The 15,635-nt window shown below is 38.4% G+C and overlaps 1 protein-coding gene across 1 annotated transcript; it reads right to left on the reverse strand.

Moving 5' to 3' along the window:
• Nucleotides 1-9,125: 9,125 nt before the first annotated feature.
• On the reverse strand, nucleotides 9,126-12,717 carry LOC103440392 (phenylcoumaran benzylic ether reductase Pyrc5-like). Its single transcript, XM_070806145.1, has 6 exons — nucleotides 12,500-12,717; nucleotides 12,242-12,376; nucleotides 10,948-11,184; nucleotides 10,543-10,573; nucleotides 10,369-10,485; nucleotides 9,126-9,292 (listed from the first exon to the last, which is right to left on the reverse strand). Exons 1-6 carry the CDS (start codon nucleotides 12,680-12,682, stop codon nucleotides 9,126-9,128), a joined length of 870 nt encoding a protein of 289 aa, XP_070662246.1. The 5' UTR covers nucleotides 12,683-12,717.
• Between the last annotated feature and the right edge of the window lie 2,918 nt (nucleotides 12,718-15,635).

Below are 15,635 nucleotides of genomic sequence, written 5' to 3' on the forward strand. Positions count from 1 at the left end.
CAGCTACCCTACTATTACCCATAAGGGTAAAGGAACAGCACCACTGCTTGACAACTGGAAAGTCCCTATGTATGTCGACCTCCGGGTTTTGCGGCAAGACAGGTTGGCAAGAACGTCCAACCTTTACTCACATTCGAGAAAAGACTCCCAACATAATTACTTTCTAAAAAACCGGAGTAGCACCGCTTTCCGAATCTCGAGAGTCAGATCCTCGACGGGATTGCTTGTTCGAAAACCGAAGAGGCACAACTCTCAGAACTTCGAGAGCCAGATTTCCTTAGATAAAGCTTGTCTGTAATCTTCACACGTAACATCAGCTTTCCAGATACCACATACCACTTTTTCAAAGTGCTCTGACAAAATTAAAACACGTGAAGCTGGCAGCTCCCACTACATTGCTGTGACCAAGAAGGGTAAAGGAATAGCATTACTACTTGTTATTGGGAAATCCCTATATACATTGACCTCCCTCCTCAACGGACAGGCAAACCTGCAAAAATGCTCAACCCTTTCTCGCATTCGAAAAGGCACCCTCAACATAACCTCTCGAAATACTCAGCTTTATTTCCCCCCGATAATACCTCAGCAAATAAGCCACACCAAGAACAAGAGTATCTCATATCATCAGGGTCGAAAGCAAGAGTATCCCATATCATGCTTTCTCCCTATCTTTGTCTTTGTCCTTGTCCACACCTGCAGGACAAGGAGAAAGAGAGCAGTCAGTCGGAACCTGAAATCAAACCTCCAATTTGGAACTGACTGCCTGGAGCCTTTGCCTGGTTGCTTACTTAGCATTGCTCTCGAGTACTCATCCTCAACTGCTGTCAAGGTCACGAATTCCACCGGCAAATACCTCATGACAGTTGATCAGATATTGGCTCTTTACACTGAAGCTGCCAAGCGTGGATGAGTCACTATGAAGGAATGTTCTGAAGGACCATTTAAATGCAAAGGTTGCACACCACTTCTGCCATGCAAAAGATTGAAGCAGAAGGTTCAACGGTGAGCTGAAACAGATCACTACAGCATGACACCTTTCCATACCACATTCATTATTCCGTCAACAGCAAAAGTATCCCATATCATCAAGGTCGAACGTACTCTAGATTTGATGGACTTGTTTTGACCCTCAAATTTTTGAGTCGGCCTTATACTCTGAAGGGCACCAGAAAACCCTCCAGCACAGTTCAAGAATAAGCCTGTGGAAAGTTACTTCTTCAAAAGCAAAAGTATCTCATATCATCTCTTATCCATTTGCTTCTCCTTATCCTGGCAGTTGAATGAGAGACAAGGAGAATGAGAACAATCAACCGGAAGCCGAAGTCAAACTTCTGATCCTGGGTTGCTTACTTGGAAGTTTGACTGCTTACCTTGTCTGTCACCTCTTTCGGCAGATCTCCTAGCTCGGCGACTTGGGGGACTCCTACTATAGGGTTTGTATCACACTTGACTAAGCCCGAAACTACAACTAAGCTTCAAGTGAAATTGATACATTACCTTGTGCGTCAACATCAGCTAAATACACCATTCCCGGATGGAGGAAAAGTACTTCCAGAGAAGGGCAGATGAAGATCAGACCACACTTCGGTACTTAGAAGTTTCGTGATTACTCAAGGGATTGGATCTTGCAAGTCCCCAACCGAGGAGTTTCCCTCACTCGGGAACTTAGGGGAGCACTGTTTGTACCATACTTGACCAATCCCGAAACTACCGAGCACCGGCCAACGCTATACTGTCAAGGACCCAGAAGAGTTCCCCTCCGACCAGGAGGCCAATCACTACTCGACACGTGTCAAGATTAGAAGCCAATCAGAGCGCAACACGTGTCAACATCAAGAACCAATCATAACATGACACATGTCAATGTGACAAAGCTACAAGTTTTTCTATAAATAGGGGTCATTCCCCCACAATATGGCCTAATGCCATTTTGTGTTAAATCATTCACAATAACTCACTAAATTGAGAGCTTGATCCTTTGTACTTGTGTAAGCCCTTCACTACTAATAAGAACTCCTCTACTCCGTGGACGTAGCCAATCTGGGTGAACCACGTACATCCTGTGTTTGCTTCTCTGTCTCTATTCATTTACGTACTTATCCTCACTAGTGACTGAAGCAACCAAGCAACCAAGCGAAGGTCACAAAACCTGACACTTTCTGTTGTACCAAAGTCTTCGCTGATTTTGTGCATCAACACTTCTATTTTAGGGACATGTCAAACTTGAACAAGCTCGATTTCACCACTCTGGAAGTCTCTGGAAGAAGCTAACTAAAGTGGGTTCAAGACATGAAGATCTTACTGCAAAGAGTCTTAAAGCTACTATCGAGGAACCAACTGACGATGAACCCATCAATGAAGCTCAGAAAGCTACTGCTATGATCTTCATCCGCAGACACATTCATGATGCACTGCAGACTAAGTACCTCACAGAGCAAAGACATTTACTTACCTGAAGCAAGACACGGCTAGCAGTATTTACACTTCCAAGACTTTAAGTCTGTGAATGAATACAACTCTGAAGTTTGTAGAATCCAATCACTACTTAAGTTCTGTAAAAAGGACTTAATCGAACAAGATCTTCTGGAGAATACATATTCGACCTTTAATGCCATCAATATTGTCCTGCATCAATAATATAGGGCAGAAAAGTTCACCAAATTTTTGGATTTGATATTGGTTTTACTTATCGCTAAAAAGTAGAATCAGCTTTTGATGAAGAATCATCAAGGTCAACCCACTGGCTCGAACGCTTCGTCTGAATCACATGCGACCAATTCTAGCAGCCACAACCGACGGAGATCCCGTTGTGGCCATGGAAATGGGCGGCAAGCCCCACTATGGGTCCAAGGTCAACAAAATAAAGGCCCACCCAAGGGAGGAAATTTGACCCAAAAACATCAACTATTTGCCCCTAAGGCCCCAAACTTCCAGAACAAGGGAAAAATCTATTATTCACTCAGCTTCCACTAAACTGGACATGTGTTATCGTTGTGGGTCAAATGATCATTGATCACGCATATGCCGAGCTATCCCTAAGGCTATTACCCAGTATCATTCCTGTCGTGAGTCTAACTTTGCGCTTGTAGAACATCCCGAAGATACTACTACAACTCTGTAGGTTTTAGATTTTCAGGAGGCATCCGCTCTTATGGAAGAATAAATTTTTAGTTTCTAAGAAATGTTATGGCATTTTTACACCCTTAGTGACCGAAGCCACTAGTGTGGCTGAACCCCCCCCCCCTAAATTTTAGGTTTATGGTTTTATTTTCAGACAATTTTTCTAAGTATTTTGAATTATTTGTTTGGTTTTGGTTTGTTTTGAACTATGGATAATTATTTTATGGATGTTATTTCTCGAATTGATAAATTGAATGAATGGAATTACATTTATGCATGTGACCGATTCAATTAATTTATTTCTAGGTATGACTAGTGGGGAAGTTAGTTGTCTAGCTGATAAAACCACCACGCACACCATATTGCATGAGAAACACTATTTTACTAACTTATTACATAAAAAAGCACCTCTAACAACCCTCTCAGGCCCACCCAACCTGATAGAATGATACGGAAAAGCCCGTATAATGTTGTCCAATGGTATTGAATTAACCATTAACGAAACACTTTATTCTTCACGTTCCGGAAGAACGTTGCTGGGTTCTACAAATATTCAAGATAATGAATATCGTGTTGAAACCACTGAAGAAAATAATTCTGAATTTCTTTGTATCACTTCTTACAAATATGGCCAGAAACGCATTCACGAGAAGCTGGAACATCTCCCAAATGGGTTGTACATAACAACCATTCGCGCCATTGAGACCCATCACGTGGTCGGCCTTATGGTCAAGTTCCAGACCACTTTGCTGCTTTGGCATGATCAAATGGGACACCCCAGACGAGATATGATGCGCCGTATCCTCAAAGCATCCTATAGGCAGCACTTGAAATCTTATCCCGACCATCCCCTTTGCAAAGCATGCTCCCAGGAGAAGTTGAAAATTCAACCCTCACTTACAAAGATTATTCACGACCCCCCTAAGTTTCTTCAAAGGATTCAAGGGGATATTTGTGGACCTAGCCAACCAACATCCAAACCATTTAGATACTTTATGGTGTTGGTTGATGCATCGATGTGATGGTCACATATCTATTTATTGTCCATATGCAATGCTACATTTACGAAATTACTAGCACAAATTATTAAGCTTAGGGCTCACCACCCAGATTATCTGATCAAGTCAACTCGATTGGATAATGCTAGGGAGTTTACATCAAAGACTTTTGACGATTATTGCATGTCTGTTGGGATTGAAGTTGAACATCTTGTACCCCACGTTCACACCCAAAACAACCTAGCAAAAGTTTTCATAAAGCGCCTTCAAACTAGAGCTCGAACTTTGGTTATGCGAACCAATTTGTTGGTATCTACTTGGGGCCATGCAATATTGCACAAAGCTATGACCGCCTGAGGCCCACCGCTACCCAACCTTATTCACCGTTGTAGTTGGTTACTGGATATGAGCATGACGTCTCGCATTTACGTGTGTTTAGGTGCGTAGTCCATGTGCCAATAACACCGCCATTACATACCAAAATGGGTTCTCAGAGAAAAATGAGAATCTATGTCGGTTATGATTCGTCATCCATTGTTCGTAACTTAAAGCCCTTGATAGGAGATCTTTTTACAACATGTTTTGTGGATTGTCACTTTGATGAGACAATCTTCCCATTGTTAAGGGGAGATAAGATCACTCACATCCTTGTAGAACGTCACGAATTGTCGTGGATTACTTCCACTATGTCTCATTTAGATCATCGTAACCCTCAGTCTGAAACTGAAGTGCGACATATTCTAGATCTTCAGAGCATCGCTCAAAGCATGCTAGATGCTTTTCTAGCAAAGGTGACAAGATCACATATACCCGATGCAAACACCTGCAAGGATGGACATACTGAACGTACACCGTAACACCGCCGTGGAAGGCCGAATCGTCCTCGAGGGTAGTGCGGCTGCACCTTCCACATGGCCCAGTACATTGGCGGCTAGCCGTTCACATGCTCCTACCCTAAAGCATGGCAGGCCCCCTAGTTCAAATGATTCACAACCCTGGAAAAGGAAAACAACACAAATTAGTCACCCTAGTCTAAATCCGACCATTGCTTACTCCTCTGTTTTAACACATGAGGTTTTTCTAGATTACAGTAATGTCTTAGATAAGACATACCAACCTCCCAAGAATCGTGAGATTTCGGTCCATTACGCAGCATTAGATAAGGTTTGGAATCGGAATGAGATCATTATCGATGATGCATTCGCATATACCATTGTTTTTGACATCATGCTTAGCAATGACATTAAACCACGTTCCGTTGATGAATGTCGACGTAGAACAAATTTGTTAAACTGGAAACAAGCAATCCAAATCGAACTCGATTCGCTTGCAAAGCGTAAGGTGTTTAGGCATGTAGTTTCTACTCCACCACATGTGAAGCCCGTGGGCTACAAGTGGGTTTTCGTGAGGAAGCGTAGTGAGATGAATGAAATAGTGCGATACAAAGCACACCTCGTAGCAAAAGGCTTCTCTCAACCCCTATAATGGACGTCATAACGTTCCGCTACCTTATCAGTTTGGTAGTTTCTGAAAAACTGAATATGCGGCTTATGGATGTGGTAACCGCATATCTCTATGGGGATCTAGATACGAAAATGTACATGAAAGTTCCAGAAAGACTTCCATTGACTGGTTCAGATAGAGGAGGTCACTCTACAAATTGAAACAATCTGAGCGAATGTGGTATAACCGTCTGAGTGAATATTTGACAAGTTAGGGTTATGTGAACAACAAATTATGCCCATGCGTGTTCATAAAGAAGTCACAATCCGATTTTGAAATCGTTGCAGTTTATGTTAACGACATTAACCTTATCGGAACTCCTGCAGAGCTTGAGGAAATTGCCGTTCACTTAAAATCGAAATTTAAGATGAATGATCTTGGGAATACTCTATATTGTCTCGGCTTGAAGATCAAGCATTTTTTGGATGGAATCCTAGTACATCAATCAAACTACACCCAAAAGGTGTTGTGACATTTTAATGAGGATAAAACGAAGCCTTCAAGTACTCCTATGGTCGTTTGGACTCTATATGCTAAACAAGATCCCTTCCATCCCAAAGAGGATGTGGAAGAGATTTCGAAGCATGAAGTTCCATACCTAAGTGCAATTGGTGCTTTATTGTACTTTGCTCAATGCACTAGACAAACATCTCATCCGTTGTTAATTTTTTGGCTAGATACAGCAATGCGTCTACACTCAGACACTAGATTGGTGTTAAAGACATTTTCCGCTACCTCAAGGGTATGACGGATTTGAGCTTCTTCTATACCCATAAATCCTCGAGAGGAGTTGCCGCCCTTTTTAATCCTCAGGTTGATTCTCGCCTCATTGGTTATGCAGATGCTAGTTATTTGTACCTACATATGGCACGTTCTCAAGTAGGTTATGTCCTTACCATTGGAGGCACCGTTATTTCTCAAATGTCTACCAAGCAAACGCTAGTTACGACTTCTTTGAACCATGCTGAGATTTTTGCCCTACATGAAGCATCGCGTGAGTGCTTTTGGTTGAGAGCAGTCATGGAACATATTCGAAGCACTAGTGTTCTTTCTTCCATCGTTGACCTTCCTACGATGATCTTTGAAGACAATGCAGCATGTATCGAGTAGTTAAAGAAGGGATACGTCAGGGGAAATAACACCAAGCACATAACGCCGAAGTTCTTTTATCCTCACCGGCAACAACAGCTTCAGCACATTGAAGTCAAGCACATCCGCTCCTAAGACAACCTGGCCGATCTCTTCAACAAGTCATTGTTCCAAGTCTACTTTTCAGAAGCTCGTCCAAGGAATCGGTATGCATAAATTGTCTAAGTTGAATTGCTTGTAGTTCTCTTATTTGGAAGTTATGTCTAACTCAGGGGGAGTATCCTGAAGCATACTCACTTGATCTTAATGTATTTTTTTTCTACGATTAGGAGCATTTTTCGCACTGGGTTTTTGCTACCTAACGAGGTTTTAATGAGGCACCCATCCTAAGTTGATCATACTCCGTTGAGTTCATTACTTTCATCCTGTTTGACGTTTGTTTTAGACATTATGCATACTTCTCACTTTTCTCCTTAGTCTATGGGTTTTCACCTACCTCTGGTTTTACCATAGTGAGGTTTTGTGAGTTTTAATACCAATGCATATTTTTTTTTAAATTTGAAACTCGCATTCACCAGTTGTGCCGACGACTTCATCAACTGTTCTACCTTATTTGCTGAAGATCTGATGCGATGTTTTGTTTGGGCGCTTACACACTCAAAGGGGAATGTTGCAATCCTTTTGGATTAGGAATGTGATTGTGTAAATCCTAGTGTATCTAGGAGTATCTTTGTATATTCCTTTTAGTAGTTAAATTCCTAATAGAGTTGTAATCCTATTAGGGGTAAGGATTTAACCTTCCCTACTACTTATATAAAGGCACAATGGGGTGAAACAACACACCTTAGAATTACATCTCTCTCTTCTCTCTCTATTGCCGCCGGCCCCTCTCCCTCTCTGTCCTAAATATAGTTCAGTTAAATAGGCCTACAACACCTTTTTTAACCATATAAGAACCACCCCCATTTTCTTGTTGTTATAATTTGCCTTATGTGTTACCACATAAAAACAAAGGCAACTTTTTATTGTAATATTAGCCTTATGTTTAACCATATAAAAATCATATTCTCTTTTTTTATCATTTGATATAAAAGAATCTATACAGTTTCAAACAAGATCGTAATTTTAAGACTTAACTTAAAAAAATTTGTTTGTATCTAACTTATTAATCTTTATTTATCAAAGCTCATAAACAAGTTTTGATCTTATTATATAATCATTTCAGTAATAAAAATTTAATCTCTACCACTTTTGTTAGATTAAAATTTTCCTTGCCAATACAAAACACAAAACCTTCATTTTTTTTTTCTCCCATTCAATAAGATTGCATTTATTTTGTTTAGTTTCTATTGTATGGCTTAAAGGCCCCTCCTAGCCTGGATTTCTAGCTCCGCCACTAATCGTGCATTTTTATTGTATTTTCTTATTTTATACATTTTTATAGGATATTAATCACTCTCCTAAAACAGAGTGGGGTTAACCTCTCCTTAATCAGCACGTCTTCTCTTTTTTTTTTTTTCCCTCTTTTCTTCTAATAAAACGAATTTTAAAATTTTGATATCTTTACACAATTGACCTTGCTTTTTTTCATGTATCAATGAGTCAAAAAAATGTTGATATGTGTATTTTTACTAAACTACATGGAGGGAAAATTTGACCACTCAATGAGTCAAAAAAGTGTTTGTGCCACGCAATGTGATGGAATGGTCAATTTATTGATTTTTGTCCCCCTTAGCTAAGGATTGAAAAATCATGGTCTTCTAAGTTAAGACTATTGCTGTCATGATATGTAAAGGCTCTCTGTTAGTTATATATTCTGAGATCTCATTTATTTTATTTGTCTTAACTAACAAAGCCCACCTCCAAAAATGCAACATACATTACTTTTTACATCTTCCGTCAAAACTGAATAACTTTCATTTCGATTTGTGAAATGCCCATTTCAAGGAATTCTTTATCTCCTTTATAGATGTTCTAACATTCCTTTAAATTGTCTATTGAAAAACTTTCCTACGGAAAAGGGATGGATGTGTTAACGTCGATAGCTAAATAAGGCACAAAAGGTTGGAACCAAAACTCAAAAGAAAAACCAGAATAGCAGGGAAGAAATCTAACCCACATCTTTTCATCATTTTAACAAGGAGTTTGACATTCACACACTATTTTTTACTTTAAACACAATTCCTTGTTAATTTATGTTTTTTTATCTTCTTCAATTCATCGATCCTATGGCCGAAAATTAAAAATGTGTGTGAGAAGTAAAAAAAAATGTATGAATATCACACCCCTTTAACAAAAGGTAACACATAGAGAGTTCAACACAACCTGAGATACATTTATCATCATACTACGTCCTAATTATTTGTAAAGATAGCCAGTTTCACTCATATAATACCACCAACACCCTTCCAAATCTCAGACAAACTGGTTGAGGTAGTCGTCGACGGTGGTGTATTTGACATCGGGGTAAAGAGCTGTGGTTTCCACGCCAAATGACGGCTCGATCTCAAAGTTAGTGTGGTCTCCCTTCACAAAAGCTGAGTGACGAACTCCTAGCATCACATTGAGCGGCACCGCCGCCTCTGCAAAAATGACACAGAAATAAACCAACCAATTTTAAATTTAAAAAACTTCATTTTAATCTTTTTTGAGATTTAGACTACAATAAGATTAAAATCTTATTTTAGTCCATGATACATTTAATCTTTTCATTTATTAACTATACTTTGATGTTTTATTTCTTTTTTTTCTTTCTATTTTTAATGTATTAATTACATTTATTTTTTATTTTTCATTTCATTCATTATACTATATTTTAATGTCTACATTTAGGGGGGGTGTATTCAATTAGGATTCTGAAAGAGTTTCAGGGAATTAATAATTCCAGAGGTATTCAATTAGGAATTTAAAAGATTTTATAAAAATCTTGGCGTATTCAATTGAGATTCTTAGAGACTTCTTACAATTCCCTATAAATTTAGATGTATTCTATAGATTTAAATTCCCTGAAACTGTCTAAAAATCCTAATTGAATACATCCCCCCTTAGGTAAACTAATTTTTTTATATAATATATTCTGATACAAATTGTATAATCTTCATATAGGTACAATAATTCATTTGGTATATTTCATTATATCCAACGATATAAATATATAGGTACATTGCTTTAATATAATACATTTCGGTACATACATTTCAGTACATATATTTCCATACATTAACTCAATTTAATACATTTCGATACATATATATACATTTCTTACGTACATTTCGGTATTCACATTTAGGTACATTAATTCAATATAATACATTTTGATAAATAAATTTATATCCATTATAATATATGTCGGTACAAACATTTTAGTATAGTCATTTATGTACACTTATGTGCTTACCTATTTATGTGTCACTAATTTCTTTTAAAATTTTCTCATTTATGTTCATTTCTAATTTAAAGAACTAACATGTGTGAAGACATTAAATAAAATTTGTACACTTTACAAGATTAAATTGAATATGTAATCTAGCACTAGGTTTTTTTTCTTTTTTTTAAGAACTAATATTCATAAAACCCTTTTAAATTTATCTCCAAATGTTTTAAAATATCAAGAAAATTCAAATCAGTTATTCTCAGAATGACATTATTTGCCGCTAACCTTGGATGTTCTTGAGCAGTTGCTCCTCCGGGACATAGATTCTCTCGAGGGTTTTGCCAATCTTCTTCTCCCAGAGAGAGATAAGCTCATTGAATGAGATGGTGTTGGCAGGGGGACCTGATGTAGAGGATATTGTTTAAGGTTCTTGGGTCATCCACAGCCCTAATTGTGTACGTCCCAATGTCATCTTCCTTGTTGAAAATTGCTGCAATCCAAACAAAACAAAAACCTCATTACATTTTCGAAAACCCCATTACTATGCAGCAACTCAAAGAAATTCAACCCCATAACGAATACTCTTTTTTTTTCTTTTGACAAAGTAAAAGCTTCAAATTACTACTCAACGCAGAGGAGAAATCAAATTTAGATGCAAAAAAGGCATGCACACATCAAATTTACATGCAAGAAGGGCATAGTCTTGATCAACTGGCCTAACCCACGTATCAATTACTCATAGGTTGCTAAATAATTTACCAAAAGCCAAAGTGGATTCTGTGCAGTAACTGTAAATTGAAATAAAATCAAACCCTAGAAAATACATCTATTCAAAACCCATGGTTAAGTAGTTTGAGTTTTTACCTTTGGGATTTCCATCGCCCAAATGACGACTTTCTCCCTAAGAGGAGAAGAAGCTCCGAGCTGGTTCAAAGTAGTCAAGAAGTAACCAGCAAAGAAGTTGGAGGACACATAGGTGTAAGGAATCCCCTCAGCCTCCACAGCTCTGCGAATCTTGGCCTTGGTCTCAAACGCCAATTTGGCAGGCTCAACAGCGTGAACTCGATCAACGTCGTTTCCAAACTCTGACGGGAAAAATCTCTGCAACCCAATTCATACATTTGCAATCCCAATTTACAGAATTAAACTTTACAAAAAACAGAGTGTTGATACACAAAACCGGAGGGGTCTTGGAACAATGTAAATTCGACCGTGAATCTGCAAGAAAGTAAATAACACAAGATGTATCGTTGTTCACCCCAATGTTTGGGCTGCATCCACACTGATATTGTATTTCTCTGTTTGTGGGAGGATGAGAGGATGAGAGGATGAGAGCTTCTGAGGGTGAGAGAGCTCCTCCTTGATTGTGAGGGTGAGGAGTCCCTTTTATAGAATAAGGACTCCTCACTTATTACATATTTGCCCCTTCCTTTATTACATAATTACATTTGAGTCCCCCGAGTATTTATACGAGATCTAAATACGGAGGCCCTGTGTATGGTATAAACAGTAGTCCTCCAAGTCTTCAGTCAATAAAGTCTTTTGGCTGGAGACTTGAAATTCAGTCCATGTGTGGGCCGAAGTAACTAGATGTCGTCTAGAACTGAATACTCGATATGAGGCGGTGCTTAATGTGAAATGATGCTCAACTAGATGTAGCACATGTTGCGAGGCTGCTCGGCTTGTGGCTTATGTTGCCTTGCTTGGCTCGGCTTGCGGCGAGGCGGTTGCTCAGTAGGCGGCGATGTTCTCTAATGATGGTGAGGGAGTCCCTTTTATAGAATAAGGGCTCGCTCCTCAATACATAAATAATGGGCTAAGTCCCTCAAGTATTTTTCATGAGGCCCAGTTGAGGCCCAATATATGGTACATAATGTAAATATGTAATAAGTGAGGAGCCCTTATTCTGTAAAAGAGACTCATCACCCTCACAATCAGGGAGAAGCTCTCTCACCCTCAGAAGCTCTCACCCTCTCATCCTCCCACAAACAGAGAAATACATTATTAGTGTGGACGTAGCCCAAACATTGGGGTGAACCACGATACATCTTGTGTTATTTACTTTCTTGCAGATTCACGGTCGGATTTACGTTGTTCCAAGACCCTTCCGATTTTGTGCATCAACACAGAGTAACCCAAAAAAATTCAAAACTTTCACCTGAACATTGCCTGCTTCTTTGATGGCAGCGATAATCTTTCCCTGATCAGCCAACTGAGCATGCCCCACAGTCGAGATCACCACGTGGACTTGCTTGATAGCCTTCACCAAGCTCTTGTGATCGTACAGATCACCCTGCAAATTATATATATATATATAATATAAAAAAATAAAACACACACACACACACACAAATCAAGCAAAACTCAATTGGCTAATCGGATTAAAAAGCTAGAAAATGCTGGGGATTTTACAAACCAGGACGAAATTTACGCCCAAAGCCTTGAAGTTCTCAATGACTTTGGACTTTGCCGGGTTGGAGAGGGTAGCTTCTCGAACCAGAATGTAGGTGGGGTGCCCGACCTTGGCGCTGGCCTCGAAGATGAATTTTCCAATGTAGCCGATGCCGCCGATGAAGAGGATTTTGGACTTGGAAGCCATCGGGAATGGGAATCGAGGTAATCAGAATGGGATGAGTTGGAGAGAGAGAGTGCGAGTGAGAGTGTTGAGGGAGAGGAGGAATAATTGGGTGGCTGAGAAGTCCATTGACCATGATCAAATTGGCTTTTTTTTTGTCAAGTCAGATAAATTTTTCATTGTGACGGGAACACAGATAGTACATCACGTATTTTTATGTAAGTGGTGGGAAATATATTTTTTAAGTTATTAACTTTTTAACACACATATCTCACCATTTGTATAATGACACGTGATGTACCATCTCGCCTGCCGGTCACATTGAAAAATCTCTCCAAATGTTCAAATTGGCTTTGGTGGAATTGGATCCTCTCCTGAGCTTGGGCTCAAGAGCCTCCTAACCAATACACAAGGGCCATTAGATTTTGATCAAACGGCTACAATTATTATAATTTTTAGAGGACTTCCTGTTTGGAGCCGTTGGATTTTGATCCAACGGCCCTTGTGTGTTGATCAGGAGGCTCCTGAGCCCAAGCTCAGGAGAGGATCCAATTCTAGCTTTGGTTTATAGTGTCAGTATAATGCGTGAAATGATGAAAATGCCCTTGGATTGTGAATAGCCTTTCTAGTGAGGACGATTTATAGCATGACGTTGGTGTTTGCATCTGCATGATGCTGGGTTATTAGGTGGATGGGTGTCCGTCCGGTTTCCGAGATGTTTTTTTTATTTTTTATTTTTTGTTAGACGATGAATTTTGTTAATTTAGTTAATAATGGAGTTTGAATCAACGCCGTCATGCAAGAATTCAACATTTTTCCACTACTATAGTAAAAGACCATTTGCGTTCCGAGAAATATTTCGAGATTTAATTATATTATTTTACATGAGTGTTTACATTTATATTTGATTGTTAGAATACTTTGGTTCATATGAACCAACAAATGTACCACATTACATTGCATGGCCGTTTGTGGGTTTTCGATACTGCACAATTATATATGGGAAACAAAATGGCTGTTAAAAGATCCCTAAAAAATTTCTACTCCTTTTCAAACAGTTTTTCTAGAGCTAAACAGAAACCAACAATGAAGGCACATTCTAAGAAAGTATTGATGAAAACACATAATACACATACCTCCTTAAATCTTTCCTCCTTTTGCTCAGCCTGTATTTGGAATAGATTATGACTTAGGCATAAACTCATAAATCAGTGAAGAATGAAACCCAAAATTAAATTGCAGTTTCTTATATCCTTTTTCTAAGAATAGACAAACAAAATTGTTTCTTAAATGAACAATATGTATATAAGCAGGATTGTGCTTAATTTTCTCTAATTAAAGAAATGGTTTGCACAATTTTAGAACCTGATAACAAAACCATAACAAAAAAAAATTCCAGAGCCTGAAATGCCTTTTGAAAGCTCTGTCCTACTTCGAAAATCTACAAATGGAAAAATTGTGAGCCCAAATTAAAGCTTCTTTTCTCACTCATAAGAAAAATAGAGACTCTATATGGAAAATAATTGAAATTATGCATAATCAAAAGTGGATCAAAACTCTAAATAGATTCTCTTAACACGTAGGAGATCGTTGTTAGAATTCGGAAACAATTGAAACTTCATTTTAAACGCAAACTTAATCAATTGATTTATATTTAAATGGAACAAAATATCAGTCAGTTTTACCTATCTTTTGTTTAGTGTCGCTCAAATTCTCTCCTTGATTAAAAGCTCCAATTTTTACTTTCCTTCCATTCCCCTTCTGCATAACAGTTTAGTAGCTCTTGTTTACCTACAACAAATTGAAAACCATTTTGGGAAAATACTAAGCCTTTGGTTATTAGATTCTTTATAGGCAAAGAAAGAAAATTACACACAACAAAACTATTAAAACTTTAAAATCCAACTCCAAAATTAGGTTCTCTAACTGGCTAATGATCATATTGGATATAAATTATCATCCCTAATAGTACAATGCCTAAATTTTTTTTTTTTTGGACATTCTAGTGAACTTTGCCAATAGAAGTTCAAATGAGAAACAAAAAAGTGAGTGGCTAACCCAGAAAAGGTTAAATGAACTTTGCTAATAAAAGTTTTGAAGCAATTCATTTTCAGGAACAAAAATTTGAAAGAGAACACATGAAGGGGAAACCAACTTTAAATTTCATACTATTTGGCCAACTCCTTACCCATTTAAAATGCACCTAAGAAACAAAAGTCAGGACTACATAACACGACATAAACTTTTTCAAGTATATATGATCTTAATATGAGTCATACAACATACTATTAGTACCACCCTGTGTAACAACCCGTCCCTAATTTTATGGTTTTATTAATTTTAAAAGTGTAAAATTACGAAAATTCCTTTTGAGGAGAGATTGTTGACTTTTGTTGACCGTCTTTTCAGGACATGTGTGAGCTGTTATTTTACCATATTCTTGAAATACTCGACAGTATGAATGCATAGGCGTAAATAGAATTGAATTTCGAGTTACGATGAAGATTTTATGAAACTACGAAGTAGAAGGGCATTTTAGTAAATTCATTATTTCAGATATTGACCCTTACTATTTTATTATTTCCTTGTCCCCTTGTCCTCTCCTTCCCACTCTCCTGGACCCCCTCTCATTTGTCGCCACCTCATCACACTCTTTCTCTAATTCTCCCTGTCTCTCCCTCAGCTCTCTCGCTTATCTCTCTCTCTCTGCAAGTGCAGAGATATCCAACCACCGACACACTCCCCTCCGACGAGTTCTATCGACACCAATACACACCCATCAATTTTCTGGACGAGCCACTACTTGGAGGATATCACTAAACTCAGAAACATGTATGTAATTGAACCACCGTTAACGCCATTTTCTTCGGCGATTTATCGTCAATTTCCGATAAGGTGAATCTCGGAACACCTTTGATTTTTTTTTCCCATCTCACTATCCTAAGAATCATTCTTAGGTTAGATCTGTGTGTTGGTG

Source organism: Malus domestica, chromosome 10 (assembly GCF_042453785.1).
Source record: "Malus domestica chromosome 10, GDT2T_hap1".
In the NCBI taxonomy this organism is placed as follows: Eukaryota; Viridiplantae; Streptophyta; class Magnoliopsida; order Rosales; family Rosaceae; genus Malus; species Malus domestica.

Coding starts and splice junctions, on each gene's coding strand:
- LOC103440392 (XM_070806145.1), bottom strand. CDS start 12,682: ATGGCTTCCAAGTCCAAAATCCTCTTCATCGGCGGCATCGGCTACATT. Junction 12,377..12,499: donor TGGGCGTAAATTTCGTCCTG/GTTTGTAAAATC, acceptor TATAATTTGCAG/GGTGATCTGTACGATCACAA. Junction 10,486..10,542: donor AAGGAAGATGACATTGGGAC/GTACACAATTAG, acceptor CCTCTACATCAG/GTCCCCCTGCCAACACCATC.